The 21394-nt window shown below is 46.0% G+C and overlaps 1 protein-coding gene across 4 annotated transcripts in view; it reads left to right on the forward strand.

The window, feature by feature from the left end:
• AGTPBP1 (ATP/GTP binding protein 1) overlaps window positions 1–21394 on the forward strand; it is a 325031-nt gene that overhangs the window by 84619 nt on the left and 219018 nt on the right. For all 4 annotated transcript variants that reach the window (XM_033927773.1, XM_033927782.1, XM_033927801.1 and 1 more), the window contains one exon: window positions 13904–14034. In XM_033927773.1, coding sequence (XP_033783664.1) covers window positions 13904–14034 — 131 coding nt within the window. The remainder of the gene's footprint in view (window positions 1–13903; window positions 14035–21394) is intronic.

Here is a 21394-nt window from a genome sequence, read left to right on the forward strand (position 1 = left end):
AATGGCTTTGTTGATTGTCCTGTAAAGTACAATTACTATGCTTTTGAGCTGAGAGAAATAAATTTGAAGTGTGCATATGTGAGGGTTTTTTTAAATTATTTTTTTTATCATTGACACTTATATATTTTTTTAAATATATATAATGTTTAATTATCAAAAGTGTAATTCCTACTAATTAAGCCCATCTATTGCAGTATTAGTGCATGTGTACCTGTGATTTTTGGTTTTGGGGAAGTGACGGTAGGCCCTTTCAGTGTGTCTTGTTTCTAGGAAGGAGTCCTCTTACAAGTATTCTCCCATAGCTAGGTGGCCAAGAAGAGGTTGCTAGATTCAGTTTATGTGGCTGTATACTTCATTGCTTTACTTGGCATCTTGACAACATTTTCTCTTTATAAGATTTTAAACAATTCAAAGCAACAATTTATTCCTTAACAGAATTTATAAAAAAAAAATAATAATAATGCTGCACATTATATCAAGAATAAGTAAATTGCAAGTGCACTTAGGCCTAGATTCTCAAAACTTTTAACACTGTCGCTAAACTGTTTTCTGACAGTTTAGCCTGCACGCGTTTTAGCAGCGGGTTATCAAAACGGATTATCTCTATCTTTAGCGAGGTTTCTAGCACTCTCTGACACGACCATGCAAATGGGCTCTTCAACACTGCAGCACCTCATAGACAAAATCTCCCATGCTCTCGAAGTTAGTGCCCTTAAAGTTAAGGACCTTTGTTGATGTGTTCGATGGGCACATACAAATTTAGCGAGTCTTCGCTACTCTCTGCCAACCTCATTTGCATGTTTGACCCTTGTTTCCCCATAGAAGATTGGCATAATTAGAGAGTTTTGACTTTGGTACTTGTAACAGCCCTCTCCTCAAGTCACTTCATTGGCTCCCTATCCATTTCCGCATACAGTTCAAATCCTTAATGACTCAGTGCCTTCATTCTGCAGCTCCCTTAGTATCTCTCCACTCTTATCTTTCTCTATATCCCTCCTAGGAACTCTGTGCATCGGATATGTCTCTGTTATCTGTACTTTTTTTTTCCACTGCCAACTCCATGCTCCGTTCATTTAATCTTGCTGCACCCTATGCCTGGAATAGTTTCAAAGTTTATTTAAAATTTGTTAATCCGCTTATCAGGTTTCTAAGCGGTGTACATAAGTTAACATGATACGGACAGACAAACTGAAACAAATAATGGGAAAGAGAGGAGAACTCCATTAATTGATAGGACAGAAAAAACATTTAGGGTTAACATGTGGTAGGAGTGTCCCATCTGCAAGAAGATGTGGAAATTGAGGTCTAAAGATCTAAGACATCTTTAAATAGGTATGTTTTTAAATTAGATTTAAAGCGATCTAGTGAGGTTTCTTCGTGTAAATAAATTGGTATAGAATTTCAAAGTTGTGGAGCGGTAACAGAAAAGATGGTTGAGCAAGTTGTGTTAATGTGGCGAAGCGAGGGAACAGATAACAGATGTTGGGTGTTTGAACAGAGAGATCTTGTAGGAACATAAGGAATTAGGAGCCTGTCTATACATTCAGGTGATTAGACGTCCTGAGTCAGTACACCCAGCTTCATCTCTGGCCATATTAAAATCCAGGCTAAAAGCCTTCCTTTTTGAGGCTGCTTTTAAGTTTTGCTACGTTGCCAACTGGTTCCAGATTTGCTCAATAGGCTTGATCCAGTCCTGGGTCTACCCCATGCATGCATGCAAGGACTTTTTGTAGTCTTTTGCTTAGAATACACAATGGAGAAATCAAAATCACAAGTTCCTGCATGCAATGGAGTTAACCCAGTACAGTAACATCTCTGTCGGGCTAGTCTGAATCCAGTTGGCTACCTTACTTCTAGCTTCTATTGACCTGTTAAGTACCATGTCTGTGTTAATTATTCCTATAATAAGTAATTCCATATTCCTTAATGTTCTACCGTATTTCCCCATGTATAAGCCGCCCCATGTAGAGGCCGCAGGAAATGCCAATTTAGGTTTTAAAATTTTTAGATAAGCCGCCCCATGTTACTAGCTGCGGCTTAGCTAAGAGTTTTTAAACCTAAATCAGCCTATATTGTACATCAGGGCGGCCTATACATCTCCCCCCTTAAATACCTCCCTCGCCATCTTCCCTGCCGGTAAATACCTTCTGGACAACTACCTCCTCCAACCAGGGCAGGAGTGATGTTTACGATCTCAAGCCTCACCCCGTACCGCATCCTGATTGGTTGCTGTCAGTTCTTATGACAGCAGCCAATCAGGAAGCAGTGCGGGGGCGAGGCTTGAGGTCGCAAATATCGCTCCTGCCCTGCACAGCATGATTGTGGTTGAATGGGTTCTGAGCGGAAAATTGAAGATGGGTTCCATAACAGTTTCCCAAAGAAGTCGGGGGAGGACGTGTCCCTATTAGCGCAGCATTTAGGGTGCGTGAGAAAGGGTTGGAAATGAAGCAGTATGGGGTGGAATGAATAGGAGGATATCCAGCGCCTGCCAGCGGAGATGTCTTTGGTGCACACAGAGGGGCCTGCCAGTGGAGTGATGAATTTGTTGGGTCTATGCCTTCCACCAGTGTTCACAGTATGCTCAGGCATTTCAGGGGGAAGTTATGGTACTCCTCTAATGGGGTGGCTTATCTAACAGCGAGTTTTAATGTCTTTAGATAAGCCGCCCCATTTAAGCAAGCCGCACCCACTGCAGAGATTTGTAAAACCTATGTATAGGTTGCGGCCTATACATGGGCAAATAAGGTGTTTGTTTTGCAAGCTCTGTCAAGTAGAAACTGACTCATACGTGTTCAGTGTACAGCACTATGTACATCTAGTAGAACCTTTAGAAATTAGTAGAAGTAGATAAGTGTTTTTCAACCTTTTTACACCTATGGACCGGCAGAAATAAAAAAAAATTATTCTGTTGACTGGAATCGGTTCGTGGACCGGCGGTTGAAGAACACTGGGCTAAGTCGTGGGCCAGACCCCGCCCATCTCTACCCAATCTCCACCCCAGACCCCGCCCCCATAATAGTACTAATTGCACCTTGCACGTCTCGTGCCTCATCTGGAAGCCTTCCCTCTGACGTTGCAACGTCGGAGAGAAGGCTTCCGGTTCAGGCACAGGATGCCTGTAGGAGCCACTGCCCGTGGCTTTGTGCACTGAATCAATTAGGAAGAGGGAGCTGGCTCGAAGATAACGCCGCATCGATCGCATCGTGGACCAGCAGTTGAAGAACACTGTTTTGGGCCTGATGCACGTACTGGCCCTTTGGACCGACAGTAAATTTCTGTGGACCGGCACTGGTCCATGGACCGGTGGTTGAAGAACACTGAAGTAGATAGTGGTGTAATCTCTGGAATCAACTTGGTACATCTTTTGAAATCTTAACGGTTAGTGTTGTGTTCCTTCAATTACACAGGCCAACAAAAAAAAAAATTTTGGTGCCTTGGGTTTTTTGATCTGTTCCTGGGGTTATTTTTGGTGCTGATTCAGAAAATTGCATTGGATAGACTTCATCAGCTCTAGTTTCATAGATATGGTTGAATTTATGCCTTTGGGATAATAGAGCCAAATGTGAACATTGGGGGAAAAAAAGCTTGGCCTCCGAGGGAATATATGGTGGTTGGAGCTCAAAATGTAATTGATGAACCTTTGTTAGCACGAGAAAGATTCATACTGCCACCACTACATATAAAGCTAGGCCTGATGTAAAGGCTTTGAATAAAGATGGTTCATGCATTGAATATGTGATAGCGCATATGTTACATGGACTTATCATGGAAAAACTGAAGGCAGGAATTTTCAATGGTCACAGATCAGGCAACTTATAAATAACCCGCATTTCATAGCATCAATGAATGAAATTGAATTTTGTGCTTGATCTTCATTTGTTCTTGTTGTGAAAAACTTTCTTGGCAACAAGGCAGACAACTACATAGTAGAGGATATGCTCTTTCATTTCAACATGCTTAGCTATAACCTGAGTATTAAAGTCCATTATCTGCACAGTTACTTAGATTGCTTTCCAGAGAACCTTGGTGACTTAAATGAAGAGCAAGGTGAAAGATTTCACCAAGACATAAAACAATGGAAGCCAGATACCAAGGAAGATGGGATGCACACATGATGGCAGACTGTTGTTGGAATCTAATGCAGGGTTGTCCTGGCAGATCCCACTCTTAGAAGTTTTACAAAAGGAGCTTCCTGTGTGTTGAATGACTGGAAAGTTTGTATCATAAACTTGTGCTTTTGGTATGAAATAAGTAGATTTTCATGTTGTTCACTTTTCTTTTAATTTTTTAATATGTTTCCTTCATGCTTAAAGATATTAATTTAAACACTACATTAAAAAATCAGATTTTTTTTTAATGGGACAGAGTGAAGCGTGGTTTATGGCACATGTTCTGTATCTCACAAACTAGATCTGATGGGAGAAAACTGGTGCCATTTTTGGAATCAGCAGGTCAATATACCCAGAAACAGATCTAACATTTGAGGCATCAAAATGAGTGTTGGCCAGTACAGTGCTCCCCCGCGAATTCGCGGTTGGCGGTCCCGGTAATTCGTGGTATTTTCTGACCGCGAATGACTGGGTAGGGGAGGCAGGAGAGGGCAGCTGGAGGATAGCGAGGAACTCCAGAGCAACTTGTATCAGTTAGAGAAATGGGCAGAGCAATGGCAGATGAAGTTCAACGTGGAGAAATGCAAAGTAATGCATTTAGGTAGTAAGAATAAGGAACACGAGTATAGAATGTCAGGCGCAACTCTGGGTAAGAGCGAACAAGAAAAGGACCTGGGTGTACTGATAGATAGGACCCTGAAGCCATCAGCACAATGTGCGGCAGCGGCAAAGAAAGCAAACAGAATGTTAGGCATGATAAAGAAAGGAATCACGAGTAGATCGGAGAAAGTCATAATGCCCTTTATAGAGCAATGGTCAGACCACACTTGGAATACTGTGTCCAACATTGGTCTCCCAACCTAAAGAAGGATATAAAACTGCTGGAGAGGGTGTAGAGATGAGCAACGAAGCTAATAAGAGGTATGGAGAACTTGGAATATGAGGAACGACTCAAGAAACTGGGACTGTTCTCCCTTGAGAAGAGGAGGCTGCGAGGGGACATGATCGAGATGTTCAAAATGCTGAAAAGCATCGATAAAACAGAGCAGGAAAATAAATTATTTACATTGTCCAACGCGACACGGACAAGAGGACATGGTTTGAAGCTAAGGGGGGACAAGTCCAGGACAAATGTCAGGAAGTTCTGCTTCACGCAGCGAGTGGTAGACACCTGGAATGCTCTCCCAAAGGAGGTTATTAAGGAATCCACTGTGCTAGGATTCAAAGGCAAATTAGATGCACATCTCCTTACGAGAGGCATAGAGGGATATGGGTGACTAAAACTACATCAGGTACATCGCCGGACTCGATGGACCATGGGTCTGATCCGGAGATGGCAGTTCTTATGTTCTCCCTTTATGCTCCGACCGCCTCTTCTCTCTCCGCCTGGCTGGATGTTAGGTGTACTTCTGTAACCACAGTGAGCGAGTAAGGATGCCGACATGCTGTGCTCAGAATGAAAAGGTATCTCTTGCTAGTGCGTGGAATCTGTGAACACACCATCAAAACAGGAATACAGCAACGCTGGGAGCAACGGGGGAATGACCGGCAGGGGAGACAGGAGAGGGCAGTTGGAGAGGCAGGAGAGGGCAGCCGGAGCGCCGGCGAGTGAAGGCAATCACTCGCTGTATGCTCCGACCGCCTCTTCCTGTACTAAAGACGGGTCTTACCAATCAGGAGGCCCGACTTTATTTAGTACAGGAAGAGGCGGTCGGAACATACAGCGAGTGATTGCCTTCCTCGCTGGTGCTCCGGCTGCCCTCTCCTGCCTCTCCAACTGCCCTCTCCTGTCTCTCCTGCCTAAAAACCGTATTTGTGGTTTTTTGAAATTCGCGGGGGTTCCTGGAATGGAATCCCCACAAATTTCGGGGGAATACGGTATTATCTTTTTGCCTTGGTGAAATTGTTGTGTAATGCTCTCTGATAATGAATTAGTTGTTACAGTATTGGTGTCCTTTACCTCTTTTTATTTTTTTTAAGTCAAGCCAGGCTGTGGCAACAGTCTTTTGTGTGCCAGATGCAGAATCTTAAGACTGCAGTGCAGAGCTGATTATTGAAAAATAATCTATCTGCTGAATAAACGCTTTTGTCAGTGTTTATAAGTTGGGTGTTGATCTCCCATTTTTATTACAGCAGGCACAGCTTCTGTGGAAAAAATATAGTTTGGGGATTAAGAAGGAAGACTTGATCTTCTCTGTTATAAAGCAAATGGCATCTTGAGCAATAATTCTCTGAGACAATCTCATGGAAATTATTAAAGTGACTTTTTCCACCAACAAGGATCTTATCTATCTACATCTAATCTTTTTCTTACACATATTTCTGTCTCTCTTGATGCTATTTTGCTATGTAGCCATTTTGTAGCCATGGCTGCCTCTGAATATTTTATAAATTTTCTTCTTTGGGTAACAAATTCTTTCCTTTAAAGGTGGAGAAATGTGTTTTCTCCTCATGGTGGATTAATATAAATCAAAGTGAAAAACATTGACTTTATTCAATTGTCTATACTGACTGGTTGGTAAAAGTTAACCTATTACTCACAGCTAACTGCAGCATGTTGCTATTTTTTTACTACCTTTATTTTTTGGGTTGAAAAATGTTTATTTATTAAAAAACAACTGGAAAGAAGTTGATGTACTAATTTATGCAGAATTGCAGAGAGGCCATGTATGCACTACGAAAAGGAAATAATGCACCTTAAATAGAACATGTACAATTTCCCTTAGCTGCAAGATTTATCGGTTGGCTTTGTAAATAACTGTGTGAATAGTTTGATGCTTGCAAAATTGTATGTAAATATATAGATTGTAATACAAAGTGAGACAAAACAGCTTATTGGCTATGAATGCATAGCAACAGTACATGTGAGAAGGCTCTCATAAAAGTGAAATTCCCTAACCATGCTCTCTACAAAGGACATCACATGGTGCGACACCCACATAAGTGAACTGTCTCCCCACACTCTGGAATGCACTCCCTGAAAGGTTTTCTTTAACATAAGAGTATCCCTACTTCAGGAAACAGGTGTAAGCATGGCTCTTCACCCAGGCCTTTAATAGAAGAAGCAACTAACTTGCTAGATGCATATATACAAGGAGTGACATTGACTGCACATATTGTAGCACAGGGGGGCCCAAAAGGTTGATCGTGATCGACCAGTAGATCGCGAAGGCAACGTGAGTCAATCACAGAGCCCATCCTGGGCTCCGTGATAGACTCGCGTTGCCTTCGCATTCTACCTGCTTCCCGACGCTGTAAAGAAGACGCAGAAGCACCGAGCTGAGCAACCTTCCCCACCCGACATCAATTCTGATGTCGGAGAGGAAGTTCCAGGCCAGCAGGGAAGCAGGGAGAGTAGAACTTGGTGGCGGTGGCTTGGGGGCCTGTTCCCTGATGGGTTGGGGAAGGGCAGGGAGAAAGAAAGACAAAGAAAGAAAGGGGGCAGGCAAGGAGACGCACAGAAAGGGGGGACAGGGAGACAGAAAGAAAGAAGGGAAAGAAAGAAAGGGGGTATGGAGAGAGAAAGGGAGAAAGAAAGAAAGGGGAGGGGGCAGGGAGAGAGGAAGAAAAAGTTGGGGGAGTGAATGAGGTCTGAAGGAGAGGAAGCATATAGGAGGCTGAAAGAAGGGAAGAAATATTGGATGCACAGTCAGAAGAAGAAAGTGCAACCAGACTCTCATGAAATCACCAGACAAAAAAGGTAGGAAAAATGATTTTATTTTCAATTTAGTGATCAAAATGTGTCCGTTTTTTGAGAATTTATATCTGCTGTCTATATTTTGCACTATGGCCCCCTTTTTCTAAACAGCAATAGCTATTTTTAATGCAGGGAGCCTATGAGCATTGAGAGCAACGCAGGGCATTCAGCGCAGCTCCCTGCACTAAAAACCGCTATTGCGGTTTAGTAAAAAGGGAGGGGGTATAATTGTCTATTTTTGTATAGGTGTTACTGAGGTGACATTGCATAAAGTCATCTGCCTTAGCCTCTTTGGAAAAAACCCCGGAATATAAATAACATTTTCTCTGAGTACAGTGTGTTTTGTGTTTTTTAAAATTTTATTGTTGGCAGATCATTTTGACTTGGTTATTTTAAAAGTAGCTCGCAAGCCCAAAAAGTATGGGCATCTCTGTTGTAGCAGGACATACATATTTTATCCTACCCTAGCTGAGATAATACTCAGGCACCTTTCTGACTTCATGTGCAACTTTCTTTAAATTAGACCTTATTTTCTTAACTCCTGTTACTCTACTCTAGCTCCATCTTTCATATTCGTTTCATGCTGTCTATTAAAATATTTTATTATGTTTTGTATTGAAATGTAATATAGCACACTATGTCATATGAAGGGCGTTCAATAATTTATCTACCTGAGTATGAAAGAAAGTAGCAAAGCATGTTTGTTGAAACAAGTCTGTGCATGTTGTGGCATCTCTCAAGGTTACTCACGCACAGTTGTGGCTCAGTGTGAATCTAGCATTCCAAATAAACTGCTAGATTTGGAGCACCGTTCAGTGATAAAATTTCTCACAGAAGAAGAAAAAAAGGCCAAAGGAGATCCATGAACACATAACTACAGTTTATGGTGAGTCTGCCCCATTATCCTATAAAGTATAATTTAGAGCAAGCAATTTAAGTGGGGTAGGGAGTCCATTGAATATGACCCTCAAACTGGATGACCTGTGGAAGCAGCTTACACAGAAATGTACGAGAAAGTTGAGGATTTAATTTTGTCAAGACAGACGAATTATGGTTTCCCAATAGCTGAAGAAATGGGCATATCGGCAGGTACAGTTTAGAAAATAATTCATGAAAAGTTGGGCATGTCCAAGATTAGTGCAAGATGGGTTCCAAGAATGCTGACGCCATGTCAGAAGACCATGAGGCTCCAGTTCAGGAGAACTTGGAGATGCTATATGAAGACTAAGTTAATTTTTTTTATATCATTTGTTGACTGGAGATGGGACTTGGGTCTATCACAGAGATCCTGGGTCCAAAATGGAGTCAATGAGGCGGAAGCACAAGTCATCCCTTACCCCCCAAAAGTTCAAGATTGAAAAATCTGCAGGCAGAGTCATGGCAACTGTCTTCTGGGATGATGGACTTTTGCTACTGGAATTTACCTTGTCCACCTGGCTTCCTTGGATTATTTCCTGTTCTGAGTTTTGAAGAAATCTCTCTGGATAGAAGTTTTCAAGTGTTGAAGACATCAAGGAAGCTGTGACTTTCTGCTTTGAAGGTCAAACAGAAGCATTCTTTTCAAAGGGGTTAAAGTCATTGCAGGAACAGTGGATGAAGTGTATGGAGCTATCAGGGGACCATAATGAAAAACAAAATTATTTGAAAACTCTCCATTTCTACGAAAGTAGATAGATAAATTATTGAACACCCCCTCATACCTGGTATTGTTTGAATGTTTTAAATGCTACGATTGTCTATTGCCTACTGTATGTTTGACTTATTCTTCCTGAATACTGTCTTGAGTGAATTTCTTCAAAAAGGTGATGTAATAGTGTGTTCAGCTCTGCATCCTTCACTGTATTAGGACCTGGGTTGGCCACTGTTGGAAACAGGATGCTGGGCTTAATGGACCTTCAGTCTATCCTGGTATGGCAATTTCTTATGTTAAAGATTCTAAAACTGACATTTTAATCCACTTGGGGGACAAATGATCTGACCAATAGTGGCATGCTCAGTGATGTAGCGAGGGTGAGAAGCGCACCTCCCCCGCCCTCATCTCTGCCCCCCCCCCCGCACGCGCACACCCCTTACCTATCCCATACCTCTTTTAACTTCCCCAGCATGAGAAACATCACTAACTCACTGTCAGCATCGGCTCTTCCTCTGACATCACTTCCTAGACGTGGGACCCGGATGAGACGTGTGAGGGAGAGCTGGCGCGAGCAGCAGATTGGAGTTGCTGCTCACACCAGCAAAGAGATAGAGGTACTGTGGGAAGTGAAGGCACACTTGCAGTAGGGCGAGGATTGGGAAGGGGGTAGAGAGGAGGAGGGGTGCTGGCACCCTCACCAAGACTGCGCCCCGCCGCTCTCCCCTCGCCCTCAGAGAAGTTCTTGCGGGGCCTCTTGCAGGTTTGTTTAATATATCCTTGGAGATGGGAGAGGTTCCGTGGGATTGGCAAAGAGGGAATGTGGTACTTCTTCATAAAAGTTCCCCGACGCAGAATGTGACACTTCACTATTTGGTATCTAAGATGAGTAAATTTGTTATAATATTTAAGCAATTTATTTATTGAGAAATTTTGGTGTTGATGAGCCAGTGAGGAAGCTTGTGGCTGTTGAGATACTTATCGGGTAATCCTGCCCGAGAAAATAAGCCGCTTCTGAGACTTCATTGTGTTTAAAAGAAAAAAAATGAAAAACAGCTTGATATGTATAACCATTACCAAGAGTTGTTGGGCTGGTGTTTTTGATTTACTGTCATTTACTATGTTACATAATGTAACAGGAATGAAAATGTCTTGCTTTCTGACCATACCTCAAAATATGCCCCCTCCCCATGCTCCTTCCCCCATGCACCTACTATTCCTCTCCCCCAAATCCTTGGTGGAAACACACCCAGTTCCTATTGAACTAGGAAGTAATCTCCTGTGAGTCACAGACCCCTCCACCAAATTTTCATACAAGTAACATCCCCTTACAAATCCAGTATCTAGCTTCTTACCCCCTTTTCCTCTCCAGCACCCACTATAATTATTCCTGTGTTCCCTTCAGCTACTTGCCCTCACATTCCCACCTCCAGTTGCTCACAACCCTGCCCATCCTCAGTCCCTGAAATTCTCAGGACGCTTACACTGTATAGTACCCTCAGACAGCACGTATTTAAGCACACAATATCCATTATCATCTCCTCAGGTCTTTCCTTTGCAAGACCTGCAGCTACAGTCCTCTTAGCCCCTTTATTATCCTTCTCCACAGCCTGCTAGCGGAACACTGTCAGCTGCTGTCACATATTCTGACAGATTGATGATGAATCTGTTGTAGACAATCCCTGGACTTCTTGTTTCAGCAGTTCCCGTGCTGTTCTGCAGTGATTACTTTTGTATTCGCTCTGTTCACAGTTAACAACCAAAAGGAAAGGTCCAGTGGTATTTCCTGTGGGCTTGTACCACCTGCTTTGGTCACCTCCCTAAATGCCAAGTCCTAAAATATCTCAATTTTAGAGTCTTTTCCATTAGAGGTCGCTTCCCTTTTGAGCTTTACATAGCAGCTTGTCTTTATCCATAGGACTTGAAAAAACAAAGTGTTATCCCTGAGATGCTCTCCTACACAGGGTTCCAACGAGCAATGGGCTCTTTCTTTCTTTCTTTTTTTATTTTGAACTTTCTTTAGTTTTTAATGCCAACAAAAAGTGAAAAACTGGAATACAATTTATATACAAATAATGATAATCAACCAGCACTTATAATCAATCAGTATCTATACAAAATATAAAAATTCCCTCCCCCTTCCATCATTACTATCAGGAATAATACCAAAACAAAATATATACCCCCTCCCGCTCCCACCCCCCTGGATGTGTAGGTGAAAAACAAAGGAAAATAAAGATAAAGGACAACTATAGCAAATCTACAAAAGACGTCAATGGACCCCAAACTAATTTGAATATCTTATTATGCCCCAGCATGTCAGCATTCATTTTCTCATATTTATAAGTTAAACATAAGCTCGCCCACCAAAAAGGAAAACTAAGGTGATCCCAATTCTTCCAATTGTGAGTAATCATTTGCATGGCTATCCCGGTCATAATTTGGAAAAGCCGGCATTTATAGCAGTCCTTTGGGGGGGGCTTAATATGCAGTAACGGTCCGCATATAACTACCTCAATGGGCTCTTTCAATGCGTGAGTCCAGGGTTCTTGCTTATTCATTCTGCTCACCTTCCATGACCTGATAGTAAATAGACAGGGCATCCTCCACCATGTCCTTATACTTCAGTCCTTCTGGGATACCACAGATATGTACATTATTTTGGCATTGGCATTAAATTCTCTGCCTGCAGCATGCCCACACTGCCATCAAGTTCTCAGAGTCATGCACTCTGGCTTTCCATATTGCCAAGGCACCCAGCTAAATTGGCAAGGTCTTTTTTAATTTGCTGAACCGCATCCTTAATTTGTTTCTTCCCTGAAGAGATTTCTTCTTTGACCTCTCCCATCTAACACGATAAATCAGCTTTGTTAATGCTAGGGGGCTCGGCACCAAATTTGCCATCAGTCTTTCTTCCATTTGGCTCCTCTGTGCATGGCCTGGGATGCTTGAGTCATCTGTCTCCTTTTTTGTTGTGAGATTTTGAAGGGTTTTTTAGTATGACTCATAATGGAGCACCTGTCCTAGGCATCCATCGTGCACAGTGACATCATATCCTCTAACTTAATACTGTATATCTTTGGGGGGGGCTGACAACCTGATTTAATCCACTTGCCTGTGCTATCTCCATCTACTACTAATTATTTTTATAGCGCTACCAGATGTACGCAGCACTGTACAGAGTCACGAAGAAGACAGTCCCTGCTTGAATGAGCTTACAATCTAAAGATACAAGACAAACAAATACAATGCCATGGATACAGTTAAGGGTAATGATTAATTGCTGGCTAGGTTGGTAGGCAGTGGGGAATGGGGTTATGGATTGAAGGCTATATTAAAAAGATGATAGGTTTTCTGTCTGCTTTTAAACAAGGTATAGGAAGGGGCGTAGCAGACAAAACTCAGTTTTTTTCAGCTAGACTCTATTGTCAATGAATGAAATTAACTGTTTTGTTTGGATCCTGGTTCCTTTGACAGATAGCTTGTGTCTGTGATAGTATCTTCCATGTATTGTCATAGCCCACAAAATATCTAAAATGGCTTTTTCCACCAGATTAGTTTCAATCTAGCTTAACCTTCTTTGAAAGTCCACTGTTCTTATTCCCCCCCACCTCTACTTCTCATTAAGTCTTAGATTGAATAAGCATTAAACAGCACCTCTGCTTGTCTTTCATTCTCCACAAGCTTGCCTAACAATGTGGTCTGTATTCAGCAAACTGAGGAATCCAGTAAGCATCTGATCTTGTCTTTCTTGATCTTTACTTTTTTCCATACATCAGGTCTTCTGTTGTAGGATTTTTGGTTAATGTGTTGATTCCTTCAACTCAATGCAAGCCTTGGAAACTTATTTGAGATTATCTTTTATTGCTAATGCAGTAAAAGGTCTTTTTTTCCTCCATTGGTGGCATCTTATGGGTGACCTGTTGCCAGCATGCATATCTTACACTTATGAGAACCCTACCTTTTTTTTTTTTTGCTTCATGGGCGCTTCTGAAAATCAGAGCTGAGTCAAAATTTATCTGAGTTTTTCACAAAAAAGTTGGTTATAAGCAGTATAAGTTTTAACCGTCTGGTGCAAAGTAAAAATAACTGGAAATATAGCAGATCAGGTAAATTTGGTTTAACTTGTTCAGGCCTAACATGTACTGCCACACAGTGTATTAGATGGTAAAAGTAACATTAGGAAATAATTCTTTATGAAAAAGGATGATGGATGCATAGAATGGTCTTTTAGTGGAAACCAACACAAGAACAAAAAAAACCCAATTGATACCGGTCCAGAGGATCTGTTGCTGTAAGAAGTGAAGGGGGAGCACACAGCTTAGCTGCACTCTGTTGCATTATAGCAGAAATATAATAGGCAAACTATATGGGCCTTGCTGACTTTATCAAGCTTGTGTGACATACATTATGGAGAAACCCCTCCCACCCCCCGATTAATATACAGTTTGTACATTTTCTTTCTAGTCTTACAAATAATTCCCGCGTCTTCAGTCTCCTATCTCAGCTGGAGAAGGTCAATATAGATTCCTCATTGGTGGATCCAGAGAATACCAGATATGTTACAGCAAAGATCCTTCAACTGGCTCATACGCAAGGTATTTCATCTGTTTTATGCTCTCTTAACACGGTTTTCCTCATTTTTAAGTCTCTTGTGTAAAATATCTATCTTATTTGCTTGCTTTTACTAGTAGCGCCTCTAGACAGAAATATGTGGTGTGGCACAGGTGGGCAAGGTAGGTGGTACTGGGGAGTGCAGACAATGACATTTCTGGACACAGTTCCCCAGGGGCTTATTTGCATAAAGAGCCCCTCCTCCCAGCTAGTTTGAGCCACCTAGTAAAATTACCATTATGAATGACAGCATCATTTAGAATCCGATGTTGTAGTCACCAGTAGACAAAGATTTTTATATGTATATGTGATCTGTTATGCTGTACTGTATTATTAATGCTTATTTTTTTAGTGATAGGCAGGATAAAAATGACACAAATGATATCATTCAGTATATTATATTGGGAGTGAAATCTGAATTCTGTGTATGGTCTGCTGACATTTGTAGGACCCTCTGTGTATTAAGGTTTCTCACACCTGTGCTGGGCTCTTGTCACCTGAGCTGGCCATCGTCAGACAGGATGGTGGGGTCTATACATCTTGCTCTGATTTAGCATGGCTTTTCTAATGTTGTTTTTCTGCTTACACCAGGTCCCTGATGCTTGTTCGGTTCTTTTTCATTGCTACTTTTGTCTTTATTGCAGCATCTTTTTTTGGAATATCCCAACCTCTTTGTTTTGTTAGTAGCCTTCAAAGATACATTATTCCAAACGGTGCACTTTTGAGTGACTGTCTTCTTCTCCTCCTCCCATTCCCCCCATTATAATTTAGAAAGCTGTTCTTTTCCTCTTAAAATGTTAAAGCAGAATTGGTAAAGGTGGAGCCCATCCTTTGTGAAAAGATTATTTCTTCCCTAAAACACTTCCAAGTTTTATTAAAATTTTCTATTCTGCATCAAAGGTCATAGCATTCTGGGCGGCTTACAGTCTAAAAACCAACTAAGCAATTTACATAGTCTAAAAAAGAAAAAAAAATGTAATAATCAAGATAAAATTAACTAAAAAGTTTCAAAGGACTATCTAATTTTATTTATTTATTTAGTCTGTTGTGTCCAGGGTTCTCTCCATATCAAACCACCCCTAATTGTACCTATATGCATCAGAAAAGAGGAATGTTTTAAAATTTATCCAAATTTCATAGCAATCTAGTTGTTAACGGTAGACCATTCCAGAGTTGGGGGCCCTTCATGGAAAGACTGCCGCTCTAATATGTTCAAGGACTATTTCACTGTACAATGGTACTGTGAGGTGTTTTTGATTTTCTGATCTAAGAGATCTTAAGGGTTCATATAAATTGAAAAGACGTGCCAAATAAGGAGGCTCATCTGTTTGCAGAATTTAAAAGTTACTAATAGTACAGTGTTCCCCTGGTCATTTGCGGTCGGTGATTCACGGTCCCAATCATTCGCGGTATTATCCCAGGACAAGCAGGCATATATTCTCACATGTGGGTGACGTCATCTACGGAGCCCCGGCGCGGACAGCTTTTCAAGCAAACTTGATTGAAGTTTCAAGTTTGCACACTGCACCACGCATGTGCGTGCCTTCTCGCCCACTAGAGGGCGCATCCCACCTCGTGGTCCTCAGTTCAAATTTTTCCGCGGAGCAAGAAAGCCCTGTGGATCTGAGCTCCAGTGTTTTTGCCTTCTAGCTGCCGCGTTTAGTTTGTTTTTCCCTTCGAATTAGTTCGCGGTACTGTTTTCCTTTCGTTTCTTTTCAAAAAAAAAAAAAAAAGTCTTTCGTTTTTCGTCGGGTTCCGGGGGCTCCCGGAAGCCGTGGCCGCGGGACGTCGGTACGTTCCCGGCCTTCTTCTTTTTCTTCGTGGATGTCCCGTTCTGTTACGGGATTCAAAAAGTGCAGCCGGTGTGAGAGGTTGCTTTCCATCACTGACCCTCACCGGTGGTGCATTGTCTGTCTTGGGCCCGAACATCCGACAGACTCGTGTGATCGCTGTGCTACCTTCCAAAACAGGGTCCTCCGTCGCCGTAAGGCAAGAATGGCCGAATTGTTCGCCGTCGACGCGCCACCTAAGGCCTCGACGTCGGCCTCGGCTTCGGCCCCGGCCTTGACCTCGGCCTCGGCGTCCTCGGGGGCCTCGGCCTCGCCTCGGCCCTCTTCCTCGAAGGCGTCGTCAGTGAAGCAAGCTTCGGGTAAGTCCTCTGTTCCATCCCCTTCAGCAAAGAAGCCATCCTCGAGTCAGGCCAAGGCGGGTGGGTCGACCCCGGCCCCGCATCGGACCTCGACTCCGCACACCCCGAGGGAATACTCGAGACCGAGGTCGCCCTCCAGGGAGTGTGCCCCCGGACTCGGAACTCCCCACCTTCGTGGGGATTCCGGCCTTCCAGGATCTCCTCCGAGCACTGATCTCATCGGAGCTGTCGGGAGCCCTGGAAGTGTTGCAGCGTGCTGCGGTTCCGGCGGCCTCGACCTCGGCCTGGACGCCTTCGGTCTCGGAGGCCCCGCCCTCGGCTCCCTCGGGAGCCCCGGCCTCGGCGACCTCGGTCTCGGGTACTGGGACCCCGTTCACCTCAGTCTCGGCCCCGCCCCGGACCTCGACCTCGGGGGAACCCCCTGAGCGGAGTGTAAGGCCCAAAGAAAAGTTGCGCAGAGTGCGCCGTCTTTCCTCTTCTTCCTCCGGGTCTTCCAGACACGCCTCGCCCTCGACGCGACCTCGGACGGGGCGTCGATCGAGGAAGTCTAAGCGGCCCCGAGGCTCGCCTCGGCGCGACCGTTCCTCGTCGTTCGGGGGCGAGGCGTTGCAGGTGTCGGAGTTGCGCCTCGACAACCCGAGGCTCCTCCGCTCACCCCATGGGAAGTCTTCCCGGGCCGCCTCGCCGAGGAAACGGGAGAGTGTCCCACGAACCCCGGGGTCCTCACCCAGGGGTTCTGCGAGGAGGATAACTTCCCCTTCCCCCTCGAGGGCCCTCGAGAGGGGATCCTGGGATTCGGGATCGGTTAGGGATCCTCATTATTCCCATGAGGCCTCCCCCCTCTCCTCGGTGGGGCGGTCGAGAACCCCCTCTCCCCAGGCTAGGCCGTCCTCATTTTCATCCTTCGTTCAGGACATGGCCCAAGCCCTGGGGATTGACCTGATGGTAGGCTCTCGGTATTCCAAAGAATTTTTGGAGGAACAGGACCTCCCCATTCTTCCTAGGGAGGTGCCTAGACTCCCTCTCAACAGTGTCCTTCTGCAAACCTGGCTGAAGAACTTGTCAAACCCTCTTACAGTCACGTCTGTGCCTTCAAAAATGGAATCGAAGTATAGGACGATTCCCCCTAAAGGGTTCGATAAGGCGCAGCTCTCACACCAGTCTCTTCTGGTGGAGTCTGCTCTTAAAAAATCACAGCCCTCACGGGTTTCTGCGGCGGTTCCACCAGGCAGGGAGGGGCGGACCCTGGACAAGTTTGGCCGTCGCCTCTATTCAAATTCCCTGATGGCCACCAGGGTTCTAAATTACGCCTTCACCTTCTCCTCCTTTTTGCGTGGGATGGTGAAGGACCTTCCTCAATATCGAAACTCGTTACCGGACTCCCAAAGAGCAGGATTCGACAAGTTTATGTCCAACCTGTCTCAATTGCGGTTGTACCTATTCCATGCAGTGTACGACGCCTTTGAGCTGGTTTCGAGGGTGTCGGCCCTCGCGGTGGCCATGCGCCGCTTGGCCTGGCTTCGCACCCTCGACATGGACCCAAACCTGCAGGAACGCCTGGCAGACTTGCCTTGTGTGGGGTCCGAGTTATTCGACGAGTCATTGGATGCGGCGACCAAGCGCTTGTCGGAACAGGAGCGCTCTCTAGCATCCCTGGTCCGCCCCAAACCTAGGCCCCCGCCGCAGAAACCCTTTCGGCCTCCGCCGCGCCGATACCCTCAGAAGTCGACCCCGGCTTTCTCGAGACCGCCTCCGAGACGTCCGTCTCAGCGAGGCAGAGGGGGACAACCCCAAGCCCCGGCGCAGGGCCCTTCTAAGCCAGCGCCTTCCTTTTGACGGGCTGAGCGGACGGGGCGGGTTCCCCTCCGCACTTTCTCAGGAACCCCTTCCTATCGGGGGCCGTCTTCGGTTCTTCCGGGAGGCATGGACCGGGATTACCTCAGACGCTTGGGTGCTCCGGATCGTCTCCGAGGGCTACTCGCTCAACTTTGTGTCCTCGCCGCCGGACAGTCCCCCAAGTTTAGTCCCCTGCAACCGTTCGCAGCTACCGACCCTTATAACCGAAGCCAAAGCCCTCTTGAAGCTTCGGGCGGTCGAGCCGGTCCCCAAGGACCAGTGGGGTACGGGGTTTTACTCCCGCTACTTTTTGGTCCCAAAAAAGACCGGGGACCTGCGCCCCATACTGGACCTCAGGAAGCTCAACAAATTCCTGGCCCGGGAGAAGTTTCGAATGCTATCTCTCCCGGTTTTGTACCCCCTCTTGGGGAAAGGGGACTGGATGTGCTCCCTCGACCTGAAGGAAGCATACACCCATGTTCCGGTGCACCCCGCCTGTCGAAGATTCTTACGATTCCAGATGGGGGACCTCCACCTCCAGTACAGGGTACTGCCCTTCGGCCTGGCCGCGTCCCCACGAGTATTCACGAAGTGCATGGTGGTGGTTGCAGCAGCCCTCAGGTCACGTGGACTCCATGTGTTCCCTTACCTGGACGATTGGCTCATCAAAGCCCCGACCAGGGAGGGGGTTATCTCAGCGACCCGACAGTCTATTGCCTTCCTGCAAACTCTCGGGTTCGAGATAAACTTTCCAAAGTCTCAGTTGAGACCGTCGCAGTCTCTTCAATTCATAGGTGCGGTGCTGGACACGGTGCGCCTACGCTCCTACCTGCCGACCCAGCGGGTGGAAACCTTGGTACGGATGAGCCGCCAGGTCTCCCAACTATCGAGGGTGTCGGCCAAGCGCATGATGATGCTGCTGGGCCATATGGCCTCGACGGTACATGTCACGCCGTTTGCGAGGCTACACCTGAGGATCCCTCAGTGGACCCTCGCGTCCCAGTGGCGCCAGGAGTGCGACCCGGTGTCTCGCCTCATTTCGGTAACTCCGCCCTTGCGGAAATCGCTGCGTTGGTGGACAGACTCTTCAAATCTGTCCATGGGGCTATTGTTTCGCACTCCGCCTTTTCGCAAGGTCCTGACCACGGACTCCTCGGAGTACGCGTGGGGAGCCCATCTCGATGGTCTTCGCACGCAGGGCCTGTGGTCGTCAGAAGACCGTCAGTGTCATATCAACGTGCTAGAGCTGCGAGCCATCTTCCTAGCACTTCGAGCCTTCGTTCACATATTGCAGGACCAGGTGGTCCTCGTCCGCACGGACAATCAGGTGGCAATGTATTATGTGAACAAGCAGGGAGGAACAGGGTCATGGCCCCTCTGCTCCGAAGCTCTTCGCCTCTGGGAGTGGGCGGCCTCCCGGAACATCTTCCTCCGGGCGGTCTACATCCAAGGAGAACGGAATTGCCTGGCGGACAAACTGAGTCGACTTCTGCAACCGCACGAGTGGACTCTACACTCAGCAGTTCTACGCGAGGTCTTCGCTCGCTGGGGAACGCCACAGGTGGATCTGTTTGCCTCTCCGGAGACACACAGACTACCACTATATTGTTCTCGGATGTACTCGCAGGACCGTCTGGAAGCGGATGCCTTCCTACTCGACTGGGAAGGGAGGTTCCTGTATGCATTCCCTCCGTTCCCTCTGATCATGCGAACGTTGGTACACCTAAAATCGTCCACGGCCACGATGATTCTCATAGCACCTCGGTGGCCGCGTCAGCACTGGTTCTCCCTGCTGCTCCAGCTCAGTGCCAGAGAGCCTCTTCCCCTGCCTGTCTCTCCTTCTCTGCTGTCTCAGAGTCAAGGATCCATGTTACATCCCAATCTGCAGTCATTGCACCTGACAGCCTGGTTTCTTGTTCCCTGACTCCTCCGGACCTGTCTCAATCGGTGAAGGAGGTGTTGGAAGCCTCCCGCAAGATCTCGACGAGGCTTTGCTATGCGCAGAAATGGACCAGGTTTTCCACCTGGTGCTCGTCTTTTCACCTGGATCCGGTATCAGTCCCGGTATCCTCGGTTTTAGAATATTTGTTTCATTTGTCGCGCTCCGGCTTGAAAACCACTTCGGTGCGGGTTCATCTCAGTGCGATTTCTGCTTTCCACCAACCTCTGGAGGGACGCCCTCTGTCACTCCATCCCTTGGTGACACGCTTCATGAAAGGGTTACTCAGGGTTTGTCCCCCTCTTAAGCCTCCGTCTGTCGTGTGGAATTTGAATGTAGTTCTGGCTCAACTGATGAAACCCCCGTTTGAGCCACTCAACAAGTCCCTCTTGAAATTTCTGACTTGGAAGGCGGTGTTTCTAATTGCCCTCACCTCCGCCAGGCGGATCGGCGAGTTGCAAGCCTTGGTTGCGGACCCCCCTTTCACGGTCTTTCATCACGACAAGGTGGTTCTCCGCACCCATCCTAAGTTTTTACCTAAAGTTGTTTCTGACTTCCACCTCAATCAGTCCATTGTCCTTCCTGTGTTCTTCCCGAAGCCCCACTCCCATCCTGGCGAGACGGCGCTTCACACGCTTGACTGTAAGAGGGCGTTGGCATTTTATCTTCAACGCACCAGGCCTCATCGGAAGGTTCCTCAATTGTTTTTGTCCTTCGATCCCAATCGATTAGGGCATCCAGTTTCCAAGCGCACTCTGTCTAACTGGTTGGCCGCTTGCATTTCCTTTTGCTACGCTCAGGCTGGCCTTCCTCCCCCGGGTCGAGTCACGGGGCACAAGGTCCGAGCGATGGCAGCTTCGATAGCTTTCCTCCGATCCACTCCGATGGAGGACATATGTAAGGCTGCCACTTGGTCTTCGGTTCATACATTCACCTCTCATTACTGTCTGGACACTTTATCCAGGAGTGACGGCCGGTTTGGCCAGTCAGTTTTGCAAAATCTGTTTTCCTAAATTGCCATCCTCCCACCTGCCCTTTTTTGGTTAGCTTGGAGGTCACCCACATGTGAGAATATCATGCCTGCTTGTCCTGGGATAAAGCACAGTTACTTACCGTAACAGGTGTTATCCAGGGACAGCAGGCATATATTCTCACAACCCGCCCGCCTCCCCGGGGATGGCTTCCTTGCTAGTTATGGAACTGAGGACCACGAGGTGGGATGCGCCCTCTAGTGGGCGAGAAGGCACGCACATGCGTGGTGCAGTGTGCAAACTTGAAACTTCAATCAAGTTTGCTTGAAAAGCTGTCCGCGCCGGGGCTCCGTAGATGACGTCACCCACATGTGAGAATATATGCCTGCTGTCCCTGGATAACACCTGTTACGGTAAGTAACTGTGCTTTTTCCGACCGCGAATGACTG

The sequence above is a fragment of the Geotrypetes seraphini genome, chromosome 1, assembly GCF_902459505.1.
Source record: "Geotrypetes seraphini chromosome 1, aGeoSer1.1, whole genome shotgun sequence".
Lineage (NCBI taxonomy): Eukaryota > Metazoa > Chordata > Amphibia > Gymnophiona > Dermophiidae > Geotrypetes > Geotrypetes seraphini.